General features: G+C 38.1%; 1 protein-coding gene across 5 annotated transcripts in view; it reads right to left on the bottom strand.

Moving 5' to 3' along the window:
• The window catches only part of CFAP70 (cilia and flagella associated protein 70), a gene marked incomplete at its 5' end in the record, with an annotated part of 86,689 nt that overhangs the window by 29,902 nt on the left and 32,229 nt on the right, over positions 1–24,558 (bottom strand). For all 5 annotated transcript variants that reach the window (XM_082854031.1, XM_082854030.1, XM_082854028.1 and 2 more), the window contains 10 exons: positions 134–249; positions 371–504; positions 2,559–2,684; positions 7,192–7,323; positions 9,645–9,839; positions 10,162–10,222; positions 12,713–12,804; positions 14,388–14,468; positions 15,388–15,558; positions 23,140–23,274. In XM_082854031.1, the coding sequence (XP_082710157.1) occupies positions 134–249; positions 371–504; positions 2,559–2,684; positions 7,192–7,323; positions 9,645–9,839; positions 10,162–10,222; positions 12,713–12,804; positions 14,388–14,468; positions 15,388–15,558; positions 23,140–23,274 (1,243 nt within the window). The remainder of the gene's footprint in view (positions 1–133; positions 250–370; positions 505–2,558; positions 2,685–7,191; positions 7,324–9,644; positions 9,840–10,161; positions 10,223–12,712; positions 12,805–14,387; positions 14,469–15,387; positions 15,559–23,139; positions 23,275–24,558) is intronic.

Here is a 24,558-nt window from a genome sequence, read left to right as displayed (position 1 = left end):
AACATTTCACTTAAATTTCCCACACTTTTACTAAAGTTTAAGAACTACACAATGAGCCATTTAAGAGTGGAAAGAGAAAGGGAAAATCTTCTAATGAAAGAAAACACATTCATATCACAGGAAAATATCAAACCAAGTAAAGTCCAGGCTACAACATTAGTTGGCTCCAAGCAAGTAGCATCTTCAAAGAAAATTTCTGCCTGTTCATAGTTCTCCATCAGGACAGCCAGGACACCACACAGCAACAAGCTGAGAAGAGACCACCAACATGATTAACAACATGGTCCCATGTCACAGTCGTGGAACCAAGACAATTTCATATAGAAGCTTATCTGCTCCTACTCATTCCTTATCTCCCTTCCAACCATACCTGTGGATATGATTCTGGTTCAGGGAAAGGGCTTTCCGAAAACACTCTTGTGCTTTGATATTGTCTTCAGTTAGGAGGCAGAAGGCACCGTAGTCCAGCCAGTGCTCCAGGTTCTGGGGCTCACGAACCAACCTCTATCACATGAAACATCAGGAGGACCAAGGTTATTGTGACGCTATGTCATATTCTTTATGCACACAACATCACACAGTAAGCACTCCATAAATACTATAAGCTCTATGAAAGTAGAAACTATGACTAAGAAGTCATAGAACAGTCTGAATGCCTAGAACAGTCACTTCTCTGGCTTATAGTATGTGGTCAATAAATATTTGATGAAATAATGTAAAAAATGAATCCTCAACTCATTGCTTCCTAGTGTCAGTGTTCTGGTCATCATACGCTCATCCAATTACTTGGGAACCAAAAGGTTCATTTTATATTTCATTTTAAAGATTTACATATAATCATTTCTGTCACAGTCTTGAGAATGCAAACATAAGCTTATCCACAAATATGTAATAATAAAAGCAACTCATAATGAGTTAAAACTATAAAACATTGCTGAAAGAAATTAAAGAAGACATAAACAAATGGAAATACATTCCATGTTCACAGATTGCAAGACTTAATATTGGTAAGATATCATATAGTCCAAAGCAATTTACAGATTCAATGCAATATCTATCAAAATTCCAATGCTGTGTTTTGCAGAAATATAAAAGTCCATTCTAAAGTTCATATGGAATCTTAAGGGACCCTGAATATCCAAAGCAATCTTAAAAAAGAGCAAAACTGGAAGACCCACACTTCCTGATTTCAAAACTTATAAAGCTATAGTAATTAGCCTGATACTGGTATAAAGACAGACATAGAGACCAAGGGAATAGAACAGAGAGCCCAGAAATAAATCGTAGCATATATGGTCAAATCACTTTTGACAAAGGTGACAAGACCATTCAATAGGGAAAGGACAGTCTTTTAAGCAAACTGTGCTAAAAAACTGGATATCCACATGCAAAGATTGAAGTTGGACCCTTACCTAATACCATATACCAAAAATAACTCAAATGAATCAAAAACCTAAATGTAAGACCTAAAACTATAAAACTCTGAGAAGAAAACAGGGCAATAGCTTCACAACATTGGATTTGATTTTTCCTCCAGCTGGCTATGTTCCCATTAAGTACACATTTTCCCCTCTCCCCACACCAAAACCTTTGCACCAGAGGAGGGGTGTCCTGAAGCAACTGGGGCTCATGTACATACAGAGGTCCAATGCACTGCCTGTGTAGGCATCAGTGGCTCTTCTCAGATGCAACCCAGGGTCGAGTCTTTTCCCTGGTTGTGGTCCCCAGATCCAATGCTGCTGTGGCATGGTCTAAGTGGGGCTGGAACATTGGCTTGGCCTGGGCCCAGGTGCATGGTGAGGCAGCCATGGGAAACCTGGCAGCCAGTAGGGCAGACCTATCTCTGCCTTGCCTCAAGGGCAAGCCAGGACGCTTGCACCCCTCAGGAGCGGAGTCCAGGCTTCTCCAGCCTTTTTATCCGTCCCAGCAGTCCTCCAACCAGCCAAGGTGGCTTGTCTCCTCTGCATAGGAACCCAGGACTGGGATACCCAGTCTGTGGCTTGACCTACTTACTCCCCAGTGTGGGTATACACCAGTGCAATCTCCCCTTTCCTCTGAGTCCCCTCTGAGGGGCACAGATCCTAACCAGATCTCCCCTTCTACTTTTCTTCCCCTTCTACTCAATTGTGTGTGTATCTTTCTTAGAGCCTTGGTTGTACAGGAGTCCTTCTGCCAGTTTCCAGTTAGTTTTCACTGAGAATTGTTCTACATGTAGATGTATTTTTAATGTGTTCGTGGTGGGGAGGTGAGTTCCATGCCCTCTTACTTTGTCATCTTGATCTCTGCCTCTCGAGGTTCATTTTCTGCATATGGATAACCAACTGTTCTAACACAATTTTTTGAAAAGACTATCCTTTCTGCATTGAATTTGTAAACAACTTTGTTGAAAATATAATGGCCTTATTTGTGTGCACCTATATTTGGACTCTGTTTTATTGATCTATGTGTCTATCCTTTTACCAATAAGGTTGGATTTTAAACAATCAGAAACTACTATTTATTATACCCATATTGTACAAATAGCAGTAATGACAACCACCAGAAAGATGTTTAATTACCTCTTCATAGTACACTGTTGCCATTTCATAGTTCTCATTGACTTCTGCTTCAAATGCAAAGAGTCGAAGCTGTTCACTGCTGGTATAAATGGTTGAAGGAGTGCCTTGGACATCATCTGGCATGGCCTTGTCATCATCAAGATGTTAGGCAGACAAAATGAAGCAATTACAAGTAGAGAAGTTTTATAAGAATAAACCAAATGTGAGACTCTAGTCATGATGTCAAAAATGATATTGAGGTTTCGTACAGTCTTGCCAATACACTAAGAGAGTGAGAGTGAACCAAAGGATGAATATCAAGGGTGAAATAGAATCTCAGGTATCTGAGTACCAACAGTCTAAGCTCATGGAAGTGAGTAAAAAATTATTCAGGGCACAACTGCTCTCTTCAACCCTTAGGGCAGCCAGAATCCCTAAGTCACTTCTAAGCTCAAACAGCTTCTTTCACTTTCTCTAGTGTACAGACAAATATTATCATTTTTTAGGTGTCATGACATGAAAAGGGTTGGCAAGAACTAGCTAGAGTCTTTAAACATCAAGAAAACACGAGCCCAGGGTAAATCTTTGGCAGCTACATCTACGTTTTCCGTGGGATATAGAGACAGATAGATTCTACAAAGGAGACATTTTAGAAATAGCCAGAAAGGTAGAAGGAAAAATAATATATCCTATATACCCAGATAGGAAAGCAAGTCTGGTAATAACAAGTAATCTCTTGGGCCAGACGCTATGGCCAGGGAAGACCCCCACCCCACCCCACCAAATTCTTTAACTACAAATAAAAATAATACCACTGACTTGAACAAGCAGAGTTACTAAGGAATGTGAAGAGTAAAGCTAAATTTGAGATGGGCCAAAGTAAGCTTTTGATCATTGATCAATGCCTCTGTTTTTTGTTCTTTTTAATTTTGGTGACTTTGACCTCCAAATCCCAACAGCAACACACTGCCATGCCCAAACCAGAAATATTATACCTCTAATATCCACTCCCCAAACCCACATTACAAGCCTTCTCCCTTCTTGTCATTTAGTCCCCTTAAAACTCCTCTCTGACTTCCAATATGCTGATCATTTCCCAAATGGATAAGCCTGGACCTCATGATTTCTACTCATACTACTCTCTCACCAGCACACTCAAGTTCTGGGCATCCTTGTCCTTTTCCTGCACTTGCCCGGAAAACTCCCAAATTAAAACAATCCTACAATCGGATTTCTTCATTCTTAGACAGGAGCTGCTAACTGATCCTGAAGAAAACCGCATGCAGCTTTAGCTGAAGGCCTTTAATGCTCTCAGCAATCTATGTATTTGTCCTTGTTCAGCAACATTTTTCATAATGCTGTGCAGTATCTAAATTTTCTTCAAGCTTTTCATTCAACTCTTACCCCTTCACTTTCAGTAAAGGTGTTACTTCACAGAAGAAATAGAAATCATTAGGCAAAAAACCCCTCAGCTTTTGAATCCTACACCTGAATTGTTTCTTTTCAACTTCTCCCAGTCTGCTGACTCTTCCTAAACCTGTGGATGTTCTAAAGACTTTTCCATCTTAAAAAGAAAGTCTCGGGCTTCCCTGGTTGCGCATTGGTTGAGAGTCCGCCTGCCGATGCAGGGGACACAGGTTCGTGCCCCGGTCTGGGAAGATCCCACATGCCGCGGAGCGGCTGGGCCCGTGAGCCATGGCCGCTGAGCCTGCGCGTCTGGAGCCTGTGCTCCGCAACGGGAGAGGCCACAACAGTGAGAGGCCCGCGTACGGCAAAAAAAAAAAGAAAGAAAATCTCTAATTTCTAGCTACTGCTTTCCTACTTCTTCCCTTCATCTTCCAACTTCCTGAATTAATATTCCACCTGCTTCCTAATCACTCATTTACTCTTCAATTCATTATCATTTGAATCCACATCATTAGCCCAATGACACTGCTCTGTAAAGGTAACAACAACCTCCTTATTGCCAAATCCAATAAAAACCTTTCAGATTTTTTTCTTTTTTCCCCAGCTTTATCAAGATATAACTGACATATATCACTGTATACGCATATATTGACTTAACATATATTGTGAAATTACTACTGCAGAAAGTTTAGTTAGCGTTCATCATCTCATATAGATACAATAAAAAGAGAAAGCAAAAAAAGAAAAAAAAAATTGTCCTTGTAATGAGAACTCAGGATTTACTCTCAACAGTTTTCATATATACCACACAGCAGTGTTAACTATAGTCCTCATACTGTACATTACCTCCCTAGTACTTATTTATCTTGTAATTGGAAATTTGTACCTTTTGACCTCCTTTCTCCAATCTCCCCTCCCCCTACCCCAGATCTTGTTTTTCTTGAACTCCTCAGAGTATTTGACAATGGTGACCATTTTTTCTTCTTAAAATTTTCTTCCCTTAGATCCTGAAATACCACTGTCTTCTGGGTCTTTTGCCTTTTCAACAATTTACTTGCCTCCTTTATTAATTCTTTTACTCATCCATCCCTTAAATGTTGGTGTTTCCTAGGGTTTTGCTACCAGCTTGCTTTTCTCTCTACTCGTGCTTTTCTTGGCAGCTTCATCTATGACCACAGTTTGACTAGCATCTATATACTCAAGGCTCCCAAATCTAATCTCTAGCCCAGATCTCTCTCTTGAGCAAAACCCCACAAGAGTCAATGTTTAAAACTGAATTCAACATCACTTGCCTTCCACCAAATTTGCTTATGTTGTATTTCTTGTCCTAGTCAATGGTATTGCCAACTACCCAGTCACTGAGACTTAAACTTAAGAATCTTTGCTCTCTGTTCCTCCTTAGTATGTAATAACCAGTTAACATCACCAGTTCACCACCTCTAACTGCTATCAGAGTGCTTTTTGTAAAATGTAAATCTAATCATATTATTTCCCAGTATAAAATAATTAAATTTATTGCATCTAACTGCTAATAAGGGAAAAAGCCAAAACTTCTTTGTGTGGCATATAAGGCCTCCATCCACGCTCCTAGCTCCCCTACCAGGAACTGATCCCTGGCTTCATCGCCATTTTCTCTGTCACTCAACCACTTCAACCTCTGCTCCTGAACTATATGCAGTTTCTGTACATGCCATATTCTTCCAAGCTTCTAAGCCTTTATGATGTTCTCTATGACTCAAATGCTCTAAAACATCTACCTGGTGAGCTTCTTTTTAGCCTTCAAGGCCCAGGTCGAGTCACAGCTCCTCTGTGGATCTCAGGGTGAAGTTGATACTTTCTTTAGGCATCCCCTAACCTGCTCTACCACGGACACACCTTTGTCACAGCACTTACCTCACTCTACTGCAGTTATTTGTATTTTGTGCCTCTCTCCTCTACTAGACAGGGGCTCCTTGGGGACATAAGGCAACAGTAATTACCATCTCATGCTCAGTTCTCAATTGCTTTCCAAATCAAATCATCCAAATCATCTGTGCAGGATTGTTCTCTTAACCCTAGGATACTGGACACTCCTACCTCTTTCAGGAAGGCTGAACAGGTAAAAGAAAAAGTGACGGTGGCCGAGAAGAAAAAAACAGTGAAGGAAAGAACAAATAGAATAGAGACTTTGAGGGACTTCCCTGGTGGCACAGTGCGGTTAAGAATCCGCCTGCCAATGCAGGGGACACAGATTCGATCCCTGGTCCAGGAAGATCCTACATGCCGCAGATCAACTAAGCCTGTGCACCACAACTACTGAGCCTGTGCTCTAGAGCCGGCGAGCCACAATTACTGAGCCCATGCGCCCTAGAGCCTGCATGTCACGACTACTGGGCCCACGCGCCGCAACTACTGAAGCATGTGCACTCGAAGGCCCGCATGACGCAACTACTGAGCCCATGTGCTGCAACTACTGAAGCCCACATGCCTAGAGCCCGTGCTCCACAGCAAGAGAAGCCACTGCAATGAAAAGCCCGCGCACTGCAATGAAGAGTAGCCCCCACTCACTGCAACTAGAGAAAGCCCTTGCGCATCAACGAAGCCCCAACGAGGCCAAAAAAAAAAAAAATCCACACTTTCCTTTAACAAAAAAAAAGAATAGAGGCTTTGAGGATGCACAGCTGGTTACAGACTACCAGGGGGACAAAAACACTTTGATTTTGTCTTTGTTTTCAAACAAACCACAACTGCATACATAAAAAATGAGCAAATGAAGGCAAGATGTACGATGTACAAATATAAACAGACAAGTGGGAGGAGACCAGTCAGATAGAAAAGGCATATATGAAGTGTCATTGTCATTCAAGTATAATATCTGAAAACTCATAGTTTTTCTTTGTTTTGATTGTCAGTCTTGAAGAAAAAGTTGAGAACTGCACACATTCACAGAATAAATAGAATGATAATTTTTTTCCACAATTTACATAGCTGATTTTATTTATTTTTTATCCATCAAATTTATGAGTTATGAAATTAATATTTCTATGAAGTTAAAAGAGGATATCCCCTTATTTTCCCTAAAATTAGTCTTATAACTTAGGCAGTTTCTTATTCATCTTTGTGTTTTCAATGCCTAGCACAGAGCAGACACCCCAAAAAATGTTTGTGGAATTAAGGAAGAAAAGAAGCAAGAAAGGAAGGAATCATTGAGAGGAGACCCTGAGGACCTACAGAGAAAAGGAAGGGTTTTTAGCTCTGAAGCACCTACTTGATTTAAGGCCACATGCATCTGATCCACCAAGAAAACGTAGAGCTCACTAATAAATTTCTGCAGCTCCTCTTGGCTTTCAAATGCTGTTGTCTTCAAGTACTTCTCTCTCACAATCTTTACCACAGCATGCTGCAAGAGACACATATCACCACTTGATAACGCAGTCTAGCACCATGCTAACAGCACAGACCTCCCTTGAGTTTCTGATCTAAGGCTCATCAGAACTCCAGGAGGTGATTGATTTTCCCTGGTGACTGCTAGACTATTGGTTCTCTGATTTTCCCCCAATCAACATACTCCACATGGCTTTTCTTTTTTGTGTGTGTGTGTGCATTTTTTTTTAACATCTTTATTGGGGTATAATTGCTTTACAATGGTGTGTTAGTTTCTGCTTTATAACAAAGTGAATCAGTTATACATATACATATGTTCTCATATCTCTTCCCTCTTGTATCTCCCTCCCTCCCACCCTCCCTATCCCACCCCTCCAGGCGGTCACAAAGCACCGAGCTGATGTCTCTGTGCTATGCGGCTGCTTCCCATTAGATTTCTACTTTATGTTTGGTAGTGTATATATGTCCATGCCTCTCTCTCGCTTTGTCACAGCTCACCCTTCCCCCTCCCCATATCCTCCAGTCCATTCTCCAGTAGGTCTGTGTCTTTATTCCTGTCTTACCCCTAGGTTCTTCATGACATTTTTTTTTCTTAAATTCCATATGTATGTGTTAGCATACGGTATTTGTCTTTCTCTTTCTGACTTACTTCACTCTGTATGACAGACTCATCACCATCATCACCAATATGGTCAATGCAGGATTCATACTTTGTGAAGAGAGCCATAAAGCAAAAAAAACTTAGCATTATGTTTATGCATTACATTTCTCATGGTGGCCACATGATTCAAGGGAGAAAAGGAGAAAGGCCTGATTTGAGAGTTTGGAGAATGGAATCCTGGTTCTAATCCTGCCACTGTGCAACCTCATAAATTATTTTACACTTGGTACTTCAGTTTCCTCATTTGTTAAATGGATATGTACTCCTGGTATTCCTATCTTACTTCAGAAGATGATTGAGAAGCCAAAGAGAAATAACAGGCGATGAAATTTAAAATGTTGTACAAATAACATTGCTATAGCCAGGACAGCATCTTCTTTTTTCTCCCCTAAGTTAACATTATTGCCAGGCTTTGTACTAAGCACTTTCCATGCATTATCTTATTTAATTCTAATAATGACCCCATGTGATCATATTAATATCTTCCCTCATTGTTAGGCAAAGAATTGAGGCTCAGAGTGGTAAGGTCACTTGAGACACAACTGAGATGTGACTATGCCACCTGAGAATAGCCTCTTGCCTCCATGGATATCAGCTGTTTTTCCCTTTGTTACTTCCACGTGCTTTCTTCGTATCTGTTTGGTATAGTATAGGGCACATAGTAAATGTACATAGAGAGGCAGTGCAGTGTAGCAGATGAGAATGTGAGTCTGGAGCCAGACTGCCTGAATTTGACCTTTGACCTTTGACGGGGTGACCAAAGACACCCCGTCTTTGACCTTTACTAGCTCTGTGATCTTGGGCAAATTATTTAACCAACTAATGTTGCAATTCTCCATCTGTAAAATGGGGGTACCCATCTCATAGGGTTGTTGTGAGGATTAAATTAGTAAAGTATGAAGCATTTAAAAATTTGTCTGGTATACAACAAATACTCAATAAATGTTAGCCATTATTATTTGGGAAATTATTATTAAGTAAATATTTCTCAAATCTTAGTGATTCTATGGACTAGGAAAAGGTTTGTAATGGGAGACAGAGATAATTAGTCATGGAATCAATACCAGGTACAGAGTTTCTGCCTGCTAGTGCAACACGAAATCTGGCCCCAAATCTGGCCTACTTCAAGTGAAGAATTAGTTTCTTAAAAGCTTACACTCAGGGTGGCGCAGTGGTTAAGAATCCGCCTGCCAATGCAGGGGACCCGGGTTCAAACCCTGGTCCGGGAAGATCCCACACGCCGCAGAGCAACTAAGCCCGTGTGCCACAACTACTGGGCCTGTGCGCCTAGAGCCCGTGCTCTGCAACAAGAGAAGCCAGCGCAGGCAGAAGGCAGCACACCGCAACAAAGAGTAGCCCCCCGCTCCCCGCAACTAGAGAAAGACAGCGGGCAGCAACGAAGACCCAATGCAGCCAAAAATAAATAAATAAAATAAATAAATTTATAAAAAAAAAAAAAAAAAAAAGCTTACACTCAGGACAGATACTGAACCATTCCAAGCCTCTACAGGAGTGGAAGGATGTCTCCAGACATTCTATCCTAGAGAACATAGCTCTTTGCACCAACAGCAAGAAAGGTAGAGCACAGCTGAACATAACCAGAGAAAAAATAACTAGGTATGTAGAGAAGATGCTTCATAAAAATCCATGGAATCATTAAATAAATTAATATTTACCTTGAGTTGTTCTTTGAAAGCAAAGTATTTTCCAGAGCAATTAAGTTCATAGTTGAGCTGGCACTTCTGCTCCTCCAGGGTTTCACTATCCAGATCACTCCCCACTTTGACTGCCTGTTTTCCAAACATCCTGTGATACTCATTCAGAATGGCTCTAGAAATGTTCTTGATCTGCATGTGGTAGTCACTCACCGCCTAGAAAAATACAAAATGTCTGGTAAAGAGGCCTCAAAGAGGTCAAGACGTGGAATGGAAGTCTGAAACTGGATTGGGCTTTACATTCAATAATACTTTAGGTATAAATTGCCCTTTTCTTCCCAGCTCAGAAACCATCAGCCAAAGATTAAACACTGTATACTCTTCACTGAATGCCACTGGTCACAAATAGAAGCAGGAAGGAAAATATGTGAAGCTACAATTTCTCACCCCTTCTGGAAAACATACTGAAGAGCCCATGCATTATTTTCACATGGGTGTACTCAACATCTTAGAGTTTCACCTTGGCTTTTGTACTTGCCTTCTGAGCTCCTCCCGTCCGACGGGTAAGAGGCGGCCTTGGAGGTATCATTTCCTTGACCCTGTATCAGAAAAAAACAAAACAAAACTTTATTATATTCAGATTTATGTTCTTTTATTTCCCACCTCTTAAGGTCTAGGTGAGGGAGATCTAAGGTCAGTTGCCCATCACACTTGAGCACTGAGCTATTCTTTCATGTAAGAACCTCGACGTGAACCTCAGAACAGTGTATGGCTGTGGACTAGACAAGAAGAAAGCCACTAAGCAGCTAGCTGGAAAGTAGCTAAGTTGCACTTCTGGCTAATTTGAGCCCTGGCTTTACCCTTACACATTTTTTTAAACTGTTGTACACAAGCTGCTGGACTCAGGGGTTAGAAAGAGATGGGTGTTAACGACTTTATATGTACTCAGTAGAGTCTCTGAAAGCACAAAGTTTTGGAAATGTAAATGGTACAGGCAAGTGAAAGCTTTTCTTTCCTTTCCAACAGGACAAAATGTGTACTCTTGGTCATAATTTATAAGACTGCATTAAACTACAGTAATGATATCAAACTTTATGGTGAATAAGAAAATATATTTTATCACAGTCGAACTACTTATGCCAAAACCTCTACCTTCCATTTTCATGAGCTCTTACAAGAACCTAAAGGAAATTAAGTTATAGCTCTTTCTTCTTACAGTTTCACATTCCTACTGAGGTATACTACACTGCCTTGAAGTTTACAAAAAAATTCACAAATTCAATTTTTCTTTAATAGGTCCTGTGTATGGGGGAATCCCCTGGCAGTCCAGTGCTTAAGACTTGGGGCTTTCGCTGCAGTGGCATGGGTTCAATCCCTGGTTGGGGAACTAAGACACTGCAAGCTGCATGGAACGGCTAGAAAAAAAAAAGTGAGAATAGGTCCTATGTAATTTTATACCTTGCTCATAATTCCTAATTTTAATTTTATTTATTTTAATAGATAATATATCCACATGATTCAAAACTTAAGACGTATGAACAATATACAGTAAATTGTCTCCTTCCAACCTTGTTGTCCAGCCACCCAGTTTCCTCTCCAGAGACAACGTTATTCACTTATTCAAAATATATACTGAGTGCCTATTACCCATCAGGCACTTTTCTAGGTGCTGGGGATAGAGCATTAAACAGAGCAGACACAAATTCTTGCCCTCATGGTGCTTACATTTTAGTCGGGAAAATAGACAATAAATAACATAAATTGGTTAGTGATATGTGCCATAGAGAAAAATAGTGCAAGAAGGCAGATAGACTATGTTGGGGGCTGGGGGTGGTGGAGTTGGGGAGCATATTTCACCAGGGAAAGACTCAGTGAGATGACAGTACTTGAGTATGACCTGATGGAAGTGAGGAAACAAGTCATGTAGGTACCTGGGGTAAGGAAATTATAGGCAAAGCAAGCAACAAGTGTAAAAGCCTTGGTGCAAGAGTGTGTCTGGCATGTGTGAGGAATAGTGAGAGGTCAGTTTGGCTGGACCAAAAAAAATGAGGACAAAATATATGCAGAATATGTAGGCCCTTGTAGGCCACTGTAAAGCCTTTGACTTTTACTCAGAATGTGATGGGGAGTTGCTGGTAGTTTCTGAACAGAGGAGTCACATGAATTGACTTCCATTTTAATACAATCATTATAGAACTCTATAATAAGAATAAGTTGCCCAAATGTCCATCAACTGAAGACTAGAAAAACAAAATGTGGTATATTCATAGAATAAAATACCACTCAACAATAAGGAAATGAAGTACTGATACATGCTACAGTTTGGATGAATCTTGACAGCACTATGTTAGATAAAAGAAGTCAGTCAACGAAGACCACATATGGTATGATTCCATTTATATGAAATGTCTCAGAGTTGGCAAATCCATACAGACAAAAAAGTAGATAAGTGATTGCTTAGGACTGGGGTGCAGGGTGTTGGTGGGGAAATGGCATGAGAGTTGGAGGAAATGCAGAGGGATTGAGAATGTATATGGAGACATTACTCCCCATTTTATAGAGATAAAAAGGATATAAAGGAATGCTATGAATAATTACACATCAACAAACTGGATAATCTTGATGAAATGGATAACTTCCTAGAAACACAATCAAAGCACTGTGGTACAATATAAAAATAGTTCTAAAAAATTACATATATTTACATGTGACAAGGGTGCGTGTGTGTGTGTGTGTGTGTGTGTGTGTGTGTGTATAATATAGGGACTTTACAATAACTCCAGAAGGATAAGTACCAAGGTGTTAAAAGTGGTTATCACTGGGTGAGTAGAAAGAAATCTGGGTATTTTTAGATACTTTCTTGTTGATTTTTTTTTTCCTTGCCTATCTTGAAATTCTCAATTTTTTTGTAATTGGCAACATACTGCTTTTATAACAAGAAAACAAAAGAAACTTATCTGAAAAAATAAAAACAGAAAACTGTCTGCTGCTTAGCCCAAGAAAAATTACATTTATGTGGACAAAATGACTTACTTTTATTTATACCTAAACTGTCTTGCAAAGCAAGTATGAGAACCATTGCTACACACCTTCTGGCTAGTTCCTCCGGCATTCGCTTTGGAACCAAGGCTTTGTCCAGCTCAATCTCCAACACAATGTATGTCCCTGCTTCTACATATTGCTGTAAAGACATTTTTCTCTAATTTATTCTTTCCAGAAAAACAGATATTTATGAAAAAATTTTAGTAACATAAGATAATGCTCACAATATAATAAGTGAGAAAATTGTGTATATAACTATATATAGTGTGATTCTGACTTAAAACATTTTTTACATAGAAAAATAACTGGAAAGAGAAATAGTAACACTGGTTATCTCTTGCAGAAAAAGGTTTTCAATTTTAATCTTGGAACCTTCTACCCCAGCTGAAGTCTTATTTAATTTGCTCGATACTGTTCTTGGAATTGTTTCAAGTGAATGCAATTCTTTCTTCTACCAAACCTTTCAGGAGTCATGAAGAAATAACCTCATAACGGTCTGACATTCCCACCCACACCCTCTTAAGTGCCATCGATCAACTTCAACCTCATGGACATTTCTACCCAGATTCTTGCCAGCATCCTAACTATCAATACAACATGTCCAAAACTGAACTTATCATTTCCCCTATATCCATCTCTATTTTTACTTTTCTCTTAATGATTCTGTGATCTTTCCAGAAAGTGAGGCTTGAAACCTGAGTTATCTTTAACTTTTCTTCCTCAAGACCCCAAAACTTTCAAATTCCACACCCTGCCTCCACAGGTTTTTTACTTTCTTTACTACAATCCCTTCCCTAGATTAAACTGTCATCAACACTCATCTGTACTGTAAATAAAACCTATAAACTGACATCTGAAGATCCTACCACAACTTCAACCTCTTTCTTCCATATCCTGGCAAGAGTACTGCTCTGAAACACTCATGAGGTATTTTTTCTACGTGACTTAAAAAACTTCAGTGTGAGTCTCTATGATAAGGCTTAACAGTCTCTCATCATCTATACAATGAAGCCCAAACTTTCTAGCAAGCCTTTCAAAGTCTTTCTAAAACTCAACTCAGTCTCTGTCCTCTTTATCACCTCCTTCTAGAACCATTACTTTCATTTCTCTATACCATACACTGAATTAATTGATGTACCCTGAATTCTGCTACCTTCTTCGTGCCTTGACTCAAGCTGTTCTCTGGCCCTGAAATTCTTCTCCTGAAATTCATTTGGCAAAGGGCTCTCTTTATCTTTCACTACTTAGCTTCGATACCACCTCTTCCTGAAGTCTTCTGAGACTGCCCCATCTGACTCCTCTGAGGCCACATAGCACTTTCATTTGTACCTCTACTACAGCATTCATCAAGATTCTTACAGTTAGTTATGTACCAGTCTGTTTTGCCCACCAGAGTGTTGAGTGTCCTGAGGGCAAACAAATAAATGCTGCAGATGATGCATCTTTGCATCTCTCATAGTGCTTAATATAGCATAATTAATAAAAGACATAAATTTTTAGTGCTAGAAAGGACCTTGAAATTAATCTGGTATCCACTCCTTTTAGAGAGTCTCAACAAGACAAAGAATTTTACCCAAGGTCATAAACTAGTCGTTGCAAATATGGGATGGTTACTCAGATAACGAGCATTTTCCTGAGCATTTTCCACTATATCATACTATCTTGCTCAGTAAAGGACTGATGAATTTAAATTTAATTTTCAAACTCTTCATGCATAGTTACCTGTCCTTCTGGATTGTTGCAAAAAGAGGGTTCAACTTCCAAAGGAGTATCTGAGCTCTGAGATTTTATACTAGGTGCTTGCTGAAAGAAAATAAGCACACCTCAAAAATTCAATTCTTGGGACTTCCCTGGTGGCTCAGTGGTTAAGAATCTGCCTGCCAATGCAGGGGACATGGGTTCGAGCCCTGGTCTGGGAAGATAACACATGCCGTGGAGCAACTTAGCCCGTGTGCCACAACTACTGACCCTACCTTTTAGAGCCCACGAGCCACAATTACCGAAGCCTGCGTGCCTAGAGCCTATGCTCCACAACAAGAGAAGCCACCACGATGAGAAGCCCACGCAACACAACAAAGAGTAGCCCCCGCTCGCTGCAATTAGAGAACGCCCAGGTGCAGCAACGAAGACCCAACGCAGCCAAAATAAATAAATAAATTAATTAATTTTAAAAAATTAAATTCAATTCTTGGAACTTCCCTGGTGATCCAGTGGCTAAGGCTCTGCGCTCCCTATGCAGGGGTCCCGGGTTTGATCCCTGGTCAGGGAACTAGATCCCACATGCCGCAACTATGAGTTCATGTGCTGCAACTAAAGATCCTGTATGCTGCAACTGAAAGATCCCACATGCCGCAACTAAAAATTCCACATGCTGCAACTAAAGAAAAAAAAAAAGATCCCACATGCTGCAATGAAGACCTGACACAGCCAAATAAATAAATATTTTTTTAAATAATAATTTTTTTTAATTATTAAAAAAATTCATCTAGCCCTCTCAAGTCCTCCACTTTGGGGAGCTTGTCCAGAAATTAATAAAGCTGGTTCTTTGACTTCTAAAAAAAAAAAATTCAATTCTTACATGGTCTCCACAATAGCAGAAGCAAGGACCATTATGTTGCATCAAAACGCAAGCTAAACTGAGGCAATTCACCAAATGAGAAATCAGTGCAAGCCTCTGGAATGTAACAAAACCAGCAAAATCATCACCTTCTCAACAACCTACCACATCCCCAGGCCTAGACCTTGCTTCCATATCCTTTTCTTTGACTGTTTTCTCTTCTTTCAGGTTCTTAGAAATAACTGGTTTGGACACTGGAGAATTAATTCCTCCTATTTTATTATTCTGGATCAAATGATGGCCAGTATCCCGGAACAAGCTAAATGAACACTTGGTCTGAAAAGAAAGAAAGAAACAAAAAAATGTAATGACTCACAGGCAAATGAAACAAACTCAGTAAAAACCCACATTATTCATTAATATCATTTAGTTTTCTAGACAATTTCAATATGGTACAATCAGAGATGGATAGGAGAAGCAAAAAACAATTGCCTTGTCGTACTTGTTGAACAGGTGAAACCATCACAGAAACATAGCTGCCTACCCTGTTTTTTAAATTAATAAGAGAACTTTCAACCTGGCTTGATTTGGTGTCTCATAACTTATTACCAGAAAGCTTTTAAACTTTGACACATAATTTCAGATTAACTTTAAGTGGTAGAATTTATTTCTGTACAGGAAATATCATCTGTCTAAATACTACTGGCCTATCAATTATAATTTGAAGAATAGTGCAAGTTTAAAGTAAAAATTTGTATGGGAATATTCAAACTATAGATAAATAACTGGAAAAGAATCTTAAAATAATTTTTAAATTAAACAACATGGATGAATCTAAATGTAATTTATGCTAAGTGAAAGAAACAAGACCAAAAAAAAACAAAAAACAAAAGAGGGGAGGAGTGGACAGAGGTGGGAGAGAAGGTTAACAGATGAGGATAATGGATATTTTCATTATCTTGATGGTGGTGATAGTTTCACAGATGCAAACGTACGTCAAAAGTTTTAAATTGTACACTGTACATATATGCAATTTATTGTATGTCAATTATACCTCAATAAACCTAAAAGACAGTCCAACAATATTAAAGAAAAATTATAAATAGTAAATATCACTCACAATCTTACCACCTCTACAGTAATTGCTGTATTTCATATATTCTAAGATGCAAACTTTTTCAAATTTTAACATCTCTGGAAGAGAGAACTTTACATGTAAGTGGTATTATACAATATGTAGTCATTTGTGTCTCCCTTTCATTCAGCGTGTTTTTGAGGTTCATCCATATTATAGCATGTATCAGTAGTTCACTTTTTTTTTCTTAATAAATTTATTCACAAAATATAGTGAGACTGTAGAGAGTCTGGGGGCTGTACACGGGCAGGGCCCTGGGGAGCTCTGTATATGGGGCCGGGAGACAAGGGAGCCTCCAGGTGGAAGGGTATTTTTTAATAAAAAAAATAATGGGAGGTACAACCACCCCTCCCCCCTCCCTGATTAAAAAGACACAAAAATAGACATCTCTGAGGTAAATGGGGAGCCTGGGGGCTTAAGGGTGCTGAAAGGGTACTTCGTGTTTTCTGCCGACACCGGTCACACACTGGAGCATTCTCCAATTCTAGCTCTTCTTCCCTGGTGAAAAGGCTGAAGCTATCCCGCAGAGACACCTTGCCCCCAGCAAATCCTTTCTTGGGGATGGGCAGGAACAGGTCACAAAAAACCTCGGAGGTCGTGGAGTGATACCCACCGGCCTGGCACTTGAGACAACTTTTCAACTGGCCCACAAACAAGTCCACAATCTTGCTGTCCTCTCGCTCAAGGTAAGCTTCCCATTAGGTTGGCTCGGTTGTCACCGCTTAACTCAGGTTCTAGCAGAGCCCCTCCGCAGCAGGGTGGGTAGGGAGCTGGACTATTGGCCAGAACTGGTGGAGCCCGGCGGCCTCGTCAGTTGATTTCGAAGTGTAGCAGCTCCATGAGGAGCTTCAGAAACTCTTGGGCATCCTGCTGGCTGTATCCAGAGAAGGAGGGAACATATTTCTGGAAGACACCTCGGAATCGAGTAGGATTCACAGCTTCGCAGGAGTCAGGGTGCCACAGGGCACCAATCACATCTGCAAAGCCTTCAGAGTTCACTTTTTTTTTTTTTTTTTTTCAGTACGCGGGCCTCTCACTGTTGTGGCCTCTCCCGTTGCGGAGCACAGGCTCCGGACGCGCAGGCTCAGCGGCCATGGCTCACGGGCCCAGCTGCTCTGTGGCATGTGGGATGTTCCCGGACCGGGGCACGAACCCATGTCCCTTGCATCCGCAGGCGGACTCTCAACTACTGTGACACCAGGGAAGCCCAGTTCACTCTTTTTTTAAAACAGCTTTACTGAGATAAAATTAACATTCCATACAATTCACCCGTTTAAAGTGTAGTCAAAATTCAGTGACTTGGGAAAAAAAAATCTGATTTACAGGCCTAGGCAGCACCTTCCTGAGGATGTTTTTCTGCTTGGTTGAAACACAATGAAATATTTATAATTTTGGATATTCTCTGTTTAGGCTAGGGGTACTATAGACTGCTAGCCCATGAAGATTAAAATGGAATTCACTGGGCAATATCTAACCAAGTATCAGAATGGAACAGGCCACCAACAAGGGTGAAAGCAGGTTCTGTTTCAGCAGCAAGTCCAACGGAGACAAGGAAGTAAATTATTCCAGTTTTGCTCCAGGAAAAAAAAAAATTCAATGATTTTGGCATATTACATTAATTGTAGTTCATTCCTTTTTTACTGCTAAATAGTATTCCCTAATATAGATATGCCACAATTTGTTTATTGATTCACCAGTTGTGGGCATTTGGACTGTTGTGAGTTTTTAGCTATTATGAATAATGCTGCTATGAACATTCATGTACATGTCTTCATGTAAATGCAGGTTTTCAGTTCTCTTGGGTAGGTTCCTAGGAATGATTTTCTGGGTTGTATGGTAAGTTTATGTTTAACAGAGATTTTCTATATAGTTGTTCTGCCAAGTATTGAGAGTGGAATATTGAAATTTCTAAATGTTACTGTCAAATTGTCTATTACCCCTTTCAATTCTGTTGGGTTTGGCTTCATGTATTTTGAGATTCTGTTGTGTGTACTCACTTATAATTTACACATTATATATAATAATTTATAAATCCTATCTTTCTGATTAATTGACCCTTTAATTATTATGACATGCCACTCTATGTCTTTAGTAATATTACTCATCTTGAAGTCTATTTTGTCTGATATAAATATAGCTACTCAGCTCCATCATGCTTTCTATTTGCATAGTATATCTTTTCCATCCTTTTACTTCAACTTATGTGTGTCTGAAGCAAAATGTATTTGTTATAGACAGCATATCATTGAATCTTGATTTTTTTTAATTGAAGTATTAGTTCAATTACCATATTGTATCAGTTTCAGGTGTACAGAAAAGTGACTCAGTTATATATGTTTTTCAGATTATTTTCTATTAGAGGTTATTACAAGATATTGAAAACAATTCCCTGTGTTCTGAAGTAAATCCTTGTTGCTCATCTATTTTATGTATAGTAGTTCATGTCAGTTAATCCCATACTCCTAATTTATCCCTCCCCCCACTTTTTTCCCCTTTGGTAACCGTAAGTTATTTTCTATGTCTGTGAGTCTGTTTCTGTTTTGTATATAGATTCATTTGTATTATTTTTTAGATTCTACATAAGTGATATAATATTTATCTTTCTCAAATCTTGATATTTTTAAAATGCAGTCTCATAATCTCTTTCATTGGGGTGCTTAGACTACTCACATATAATGTTATTGTTGAAATATTTACATTTATTATTTGACATTTTGCTATTTCTTTTCTATTTATCTTGTCTTTTTTGTTCCTCTCTTCCTTCTTTAAGTGCCTTGTTTTAATGTTAAATATATATATACTTGAGTATATGCATATGGTATATGTACACAAACACAAACACACACATACACACACACACGCTTTTCTTAGTGGTTGCTTTAGAGATTACAATATGCATCTGAACTAATCACAATCTATTTCACACTGAGACTAATTTAATTCTGATAAAATATATAAACTTTACTGTGCTATAGCTCCATTCTATCCTCTTTCCTTTATGCTACTATTATCATATAAATTACATCTATGTATGTTACAAACCCAATAATAAAACTAATGCTTTATATAATCACATCTTTCAAAGAAATTAAGAGCAAATATGAGAAAAACATATATTTCTAAAATCTTTTATACTTACTTACATTTAACCATTTCTAGTGTTCATTTCTTCTTGTGGATTCAATTTATCATTTGGTTTATATTCTTTCAAGCTGAAGGACATACTTTAGTAATCCTGGCAAGACAGGTTTATTAGCAACAGATTCTTTCAATACTTGTTTATCCATGGATGTGTTTATTTCACCTTCATTTTTGGTTGATAGCATTTTCATTCAACACTTTGAATCTGTGTTTCCATTGCCTTCAGGATTCCATTGTTTTGGATGAAAAATCAACTGTTAACCATGTTGGTGCTCCCCTGTAAGTGATGAATCATTTTTCTCCTGTTGAATTCACAATTTTCTTTTTCTTTCAATAGTTCACTATAATGTGTATACTATAGACCTCCATATGCTTTTCCTACCTGGAATTCTCTGAACTTCTTAGGCATGTAGATTAATGTTTTTATCAAACAGGGGACATTTTCAGACATTATTTTTATATACATAACTTCTGCCTCTTTCTCTTTTCTCCTAGGACTCTCATTACAATATGTTGGTTGCTCTCCACCAAGATCTCCATTTCAACCAACGACATTGTCAGCCATGGGTCCTTCACCCAGTGCTCCAAATTTTGTGAGCCCTCTCTGTGGCAGCAAAGTTGCTGGCCCTCACAGCCCATCCTGCCCTAGAAGAACCACCTCACTGATTAAGCTAAATTAGAGAAGAGGTAGGGGGAGGTGGTTTAGGAGCAGATCTAGGCAAGAATGCCTCAAACTCCATTGTTTTTCATGCATGAATACTTCTCAGTTTGTTGATGCCTTTGGTCAATCTCCAGAGCACTGAAATGGCATTTTGTCAATTTGTCCAGCTTTACAGTTGCTTTTAGGGGGAGAAAATTTGACAACCTCCTCACTCAGACATACCCAGAAATGTTTCCTCCCCAGTATTTTTCATATATTTAAAAAATTATGATTATATATTTTTAAAAAGTTGTGATCATAGTGGATGTAGTTTTATATCCTTTTTCATTTAACAGACTATCACATGCATCATCTGTTTTTAAAGTTTTCATGAGAATAATTTTTAATATATACACAATATTCTCCTTCATATGGGTATAATAAAAGTAACAGGCAAAAATGTTTGTGTGTCAACTATATCCCTAGTTCTTTACATATTTTATCTCATTTAATACGTAAAACAATTCTAGGAAACAAGCAGTGTCTCCATTTTACTGATGAATAAAGTTAAGAGAAATTTAGTCACTTGCCCAAAGTCAGTAAATGGCAGCGTGTCTGGCAGTTCCAGAATTCAGTCTAGAAACTGGCCTAACATCAAAGCCTATAACCTTTCAGTTAATATATTGTTTCCCTCAGATTCACCAAAAATATCTTGATATGATTGATACAATAAAGTGCTTTATATTTTAGAAATAGTAGCCATCTTCTGATATGTATTCAAATATTTTTCCCAATTTTTTAGTTACATTATAATTTTGTTAATGATGGTTTCTTCTATGTATAGAAGATTTTTATTTTTTGGCAATCTAAATCTTTTATATCTTTCATTTGTTTTCAAGCACAGGAAGTCTTCCCTTAATTCATATCTTTAATTAATAGACACTTCTATTTTTATAGACTTCACATTTAACTTATTTTAATAAACTCACTTGGAATTTATCATGATCTATGCTATATGTAAAATTTTTGCTTTCTTTTTTTCATTTAACTATCTACAAAACATTAATGATTATCTTTTTAATGGATGCATATTCCACCATTTTTATTTACAATAATTTATTAATCCTTTCTCTATTATTAGACATTTAATCTTAATTTTAGTCTTGCTATTATTGATCCCCAAAAGTTTTCATGAATAGGAGGGTTTTGATCCTATTAAATGATTTATTTCAGACAAATCCCTATAAGTTTGATTTCTGATTCAAAGGATACTTATATAGAGTTTATGACTCAGTTGGTTTTCAAACAGCTGATGGATCTTTCATGACTCTGTTATTGAGAAATACTTGTCCTAATAATGATAAAATAGTAATACGTTTTTGTTGTTATTACTGTTGTGTTTTACAAAGCCTCACTTTCTCCTAAGAAGAAACATGATAAAGTTGATTTTTTGCTTAAATAAATAAATAAATAATGTGTATTTTAACACCTGAAAATTACAAGAACTATATTATAGCTCATTAATCAGTACATATATTTAAGTTTTTGCATACTTAACACACAATACTTCATTATTTGGAAGATTTTCTTTCCAACTTTATTGAGGTAAAGTTGAAATACAGGCTTACTCTGGAGTTATTACAAGTTTGGTTCCAGACCACCTCAATAAAGCAAATAACTTCAATAAAGCAAATAATGGTTATCTTGGTTTCCCAGTACACATAAAAGTTATGCTTACACTATACTGTAATCTATTAAGTGTACAATAGCAGTGTCTTAAAAAACAATGTACAGGGACTTCCCTGGTGGCACGGTGGTTAAGAATCCACCTGCCAATGCAGGGGACATGGGTTTGAGCCCTGGCCCGGGAAGATCCCACATGCCATGAACAACTAAGCCCATGTACCACAACTACTAAGGCTGTGCTCTAGAGCCTGCGAGCCACAAATATTGAGCCCACGTGCCACAACTACTGAAGCCCACGCGCCTAGAGCCTGTGCTCCACAACAAGAGAAGTCACCGCCGCAACGAACAGTAGTCCCCGCTCGCCACAACTAGAGAAAGCCGGCACACAGCAGTGAAGACTCAATGCAGCCAAAAATTAAAAAAAAAAAGTAAAGATCTTAATTTAAAAATACTTTATTGTTAAAAAAGGCCAAAATGATTACACTAGTGACAACACAGATCCCAGATCACAATAACAAATATAACAATAATGATAATGTTTGAAATAGTGTGAGAATTAATAACATGCGACACAGAGACACAAAGTGAGCAGATGCTGTTGGAAAAATATCACCCATAGACTCGCTCATCATCTCAGGGTTGCTGCAAACCTTCAATTTGTAAAAAAAAAAATGCAATATCTGTGAAGAGTAATAAAGCAAAGGGCAATAAAATGAGGTATGCCTGTATAATAAATTACATATTTAAAGTATACAATTTGATCAATTTTGACATGTGTATACACATGTGAAGCCATTACTGCAATTAGAATAACCAGTATTTCCATCATCCTTAAAACTTACCTCATATTTCTTTTGTAGTCCATTCTTCCCTCTATCCCTGTTCCCAAGCAACCACTGATCTGCTTTCTGCCACTACTTTCTGATAATTGTATTTCATTGGCAGTATACAGCATGTACTCTCTTTCGTCTGGTTTCTTTCATTTATCATAATGCATTTGAGATCCATCCATGTTGCACGTGTTAATAGCTCATTCCTTTTTATTGCTGAGTAGTAGTCCATTGTATGGCTATACCATATAATTTGTTTTTCTGTTCACCTATTGATGGAGATTTGGGTTGTTTCCAGTTTTTGGATTTCATTATCCTAAAGTTTTTAAGGTTCAAGGGCAGAAGACTTCAAGGTTCCATATTTAACATCCCAGTATACCAGCTGGTTCCAAATATCAATTGCAAAGCTATGTGTGCTAAAGATGTAGGTAAACACATACATAAGAATAAATTAGGATGATACCCTCTCTTCAAATTTTTCTTACCTTTTCATAGACTGTGCTACCTAAGTAAGGGTAAACATGAAAAGCTCCCCGAATCCTCTTCACACCTGGATACAGCAATGGCACCATATTAACATAAGCCACACCATGAAATGAAAGCCGACCTTCATCATCAGTCTAAAGGAATAAAAACAGAGAGCTGTTAGTGCTACAGAGTAATGTAGCTAAAGTATGGAACTCTGACTTAGCAGTTCAAAGACCTGACTTTAGGACTAGCTGAGCTACTTGATTTGGGTCAGTTACGTAGACATTTTGGGTCTCTGCTCATTTATCTATTTATTTATAATTGGGTTTAAAAACACCATGATCTCTGAGATAACGTATACTAACACTATGAACAGTAAAGATAATAGTTGGATCAACACATATGCAAACTAATTAATAATATATATTCAACCAAAATGTCAATTTCACCATGTTGCTTCTTAGAAAAAAGTGAAGCTTTGCAAAAATCAGTAATAACAACAAAAGCTTAAAAGAAAACAGATTGTGGCCTTAGCTTTAGTTTACAGATTCATATGAATGAGAGGGGCCTTACAAATCATCTGCATCATTGACGACAAATAGGATTTATGTTTAAGTTCTAACCAATTAGTGGAGGTGTTTTAGAATACTGTGTTGAGAAAGATTCTGTGTCCTTATTTGGGTTCAAAAGAAAAGAATGCTTTGATTGATCAGTAATATCTGCCATGGATGAAGGAGGATGACTGACAGTCTGCTGTCATGTATTTGCCAACCCTAATCTCATCTAAATTCTCATTACAAAGATGAAGAACATGTCAGTAAATATATTTTAACATAATTTTTAATGGTTGTATGGTTTGCCATAGAAAACTTTTATAAGGAAAAAAATCAGTGAAAGAAAGTTTAGTGAAAGAAAAAAATCAGTTTAGTGAAAGAAAACACATTTAATTTCTACAAGGTTAAAAGTAATCTCTTTGAGGGACTTCCCTGGTGGTCCAGTGGTTAAGACTTCACCTTCCAATGCAGGGGGTGAGGGTTCGATCCCTGGTTGGGGAGCTATGATCCCACATGCCTAGTGGCCAAAAAACCAAAACAGAAAAAAAGAAGCAATATTGTAACAAATTCAATAAAGATGTTAAAAATGGTCCACATCAAAAAAATCTTTAAAAAAAAAAGTAATCTCTTTGATTTAGCTGATTATAACAATAATTAGAAATTAGATTAAAAGCCCTATCTTCATGTGATAACATTATATTGCTTTAGAAATCTAAGGAATGTTAGCCAATACATTTTATATATTACAAAGATACCAAAACCAGACAAAGATATCACAAGAAAAGAGAATTACAGGCCAATATCCCTGATGAGCATAAATGCCAAAATCCTCAACAAAATATTAGCAAACTGAATTCAACAATACATTAAAAGAATCGTACA

The sequence above is a fragment of the Leucopleurus acutus genome (assembly GCF_964270905.1).
Source record: "Leucopleurus acutus genome assembly, chromosome: 14".
NCBI lineage: Eukaryota > Metazoa > Chordata > Mammalia > Artiodactyla > Delphinidae > Leucopleurus > Leucopleurus acutus.
The sequence above is the reverse complement of the archived record's forward strand: the minus strand, read 5'-3'. Positions and strand labels throughout refer to the sequence as shown.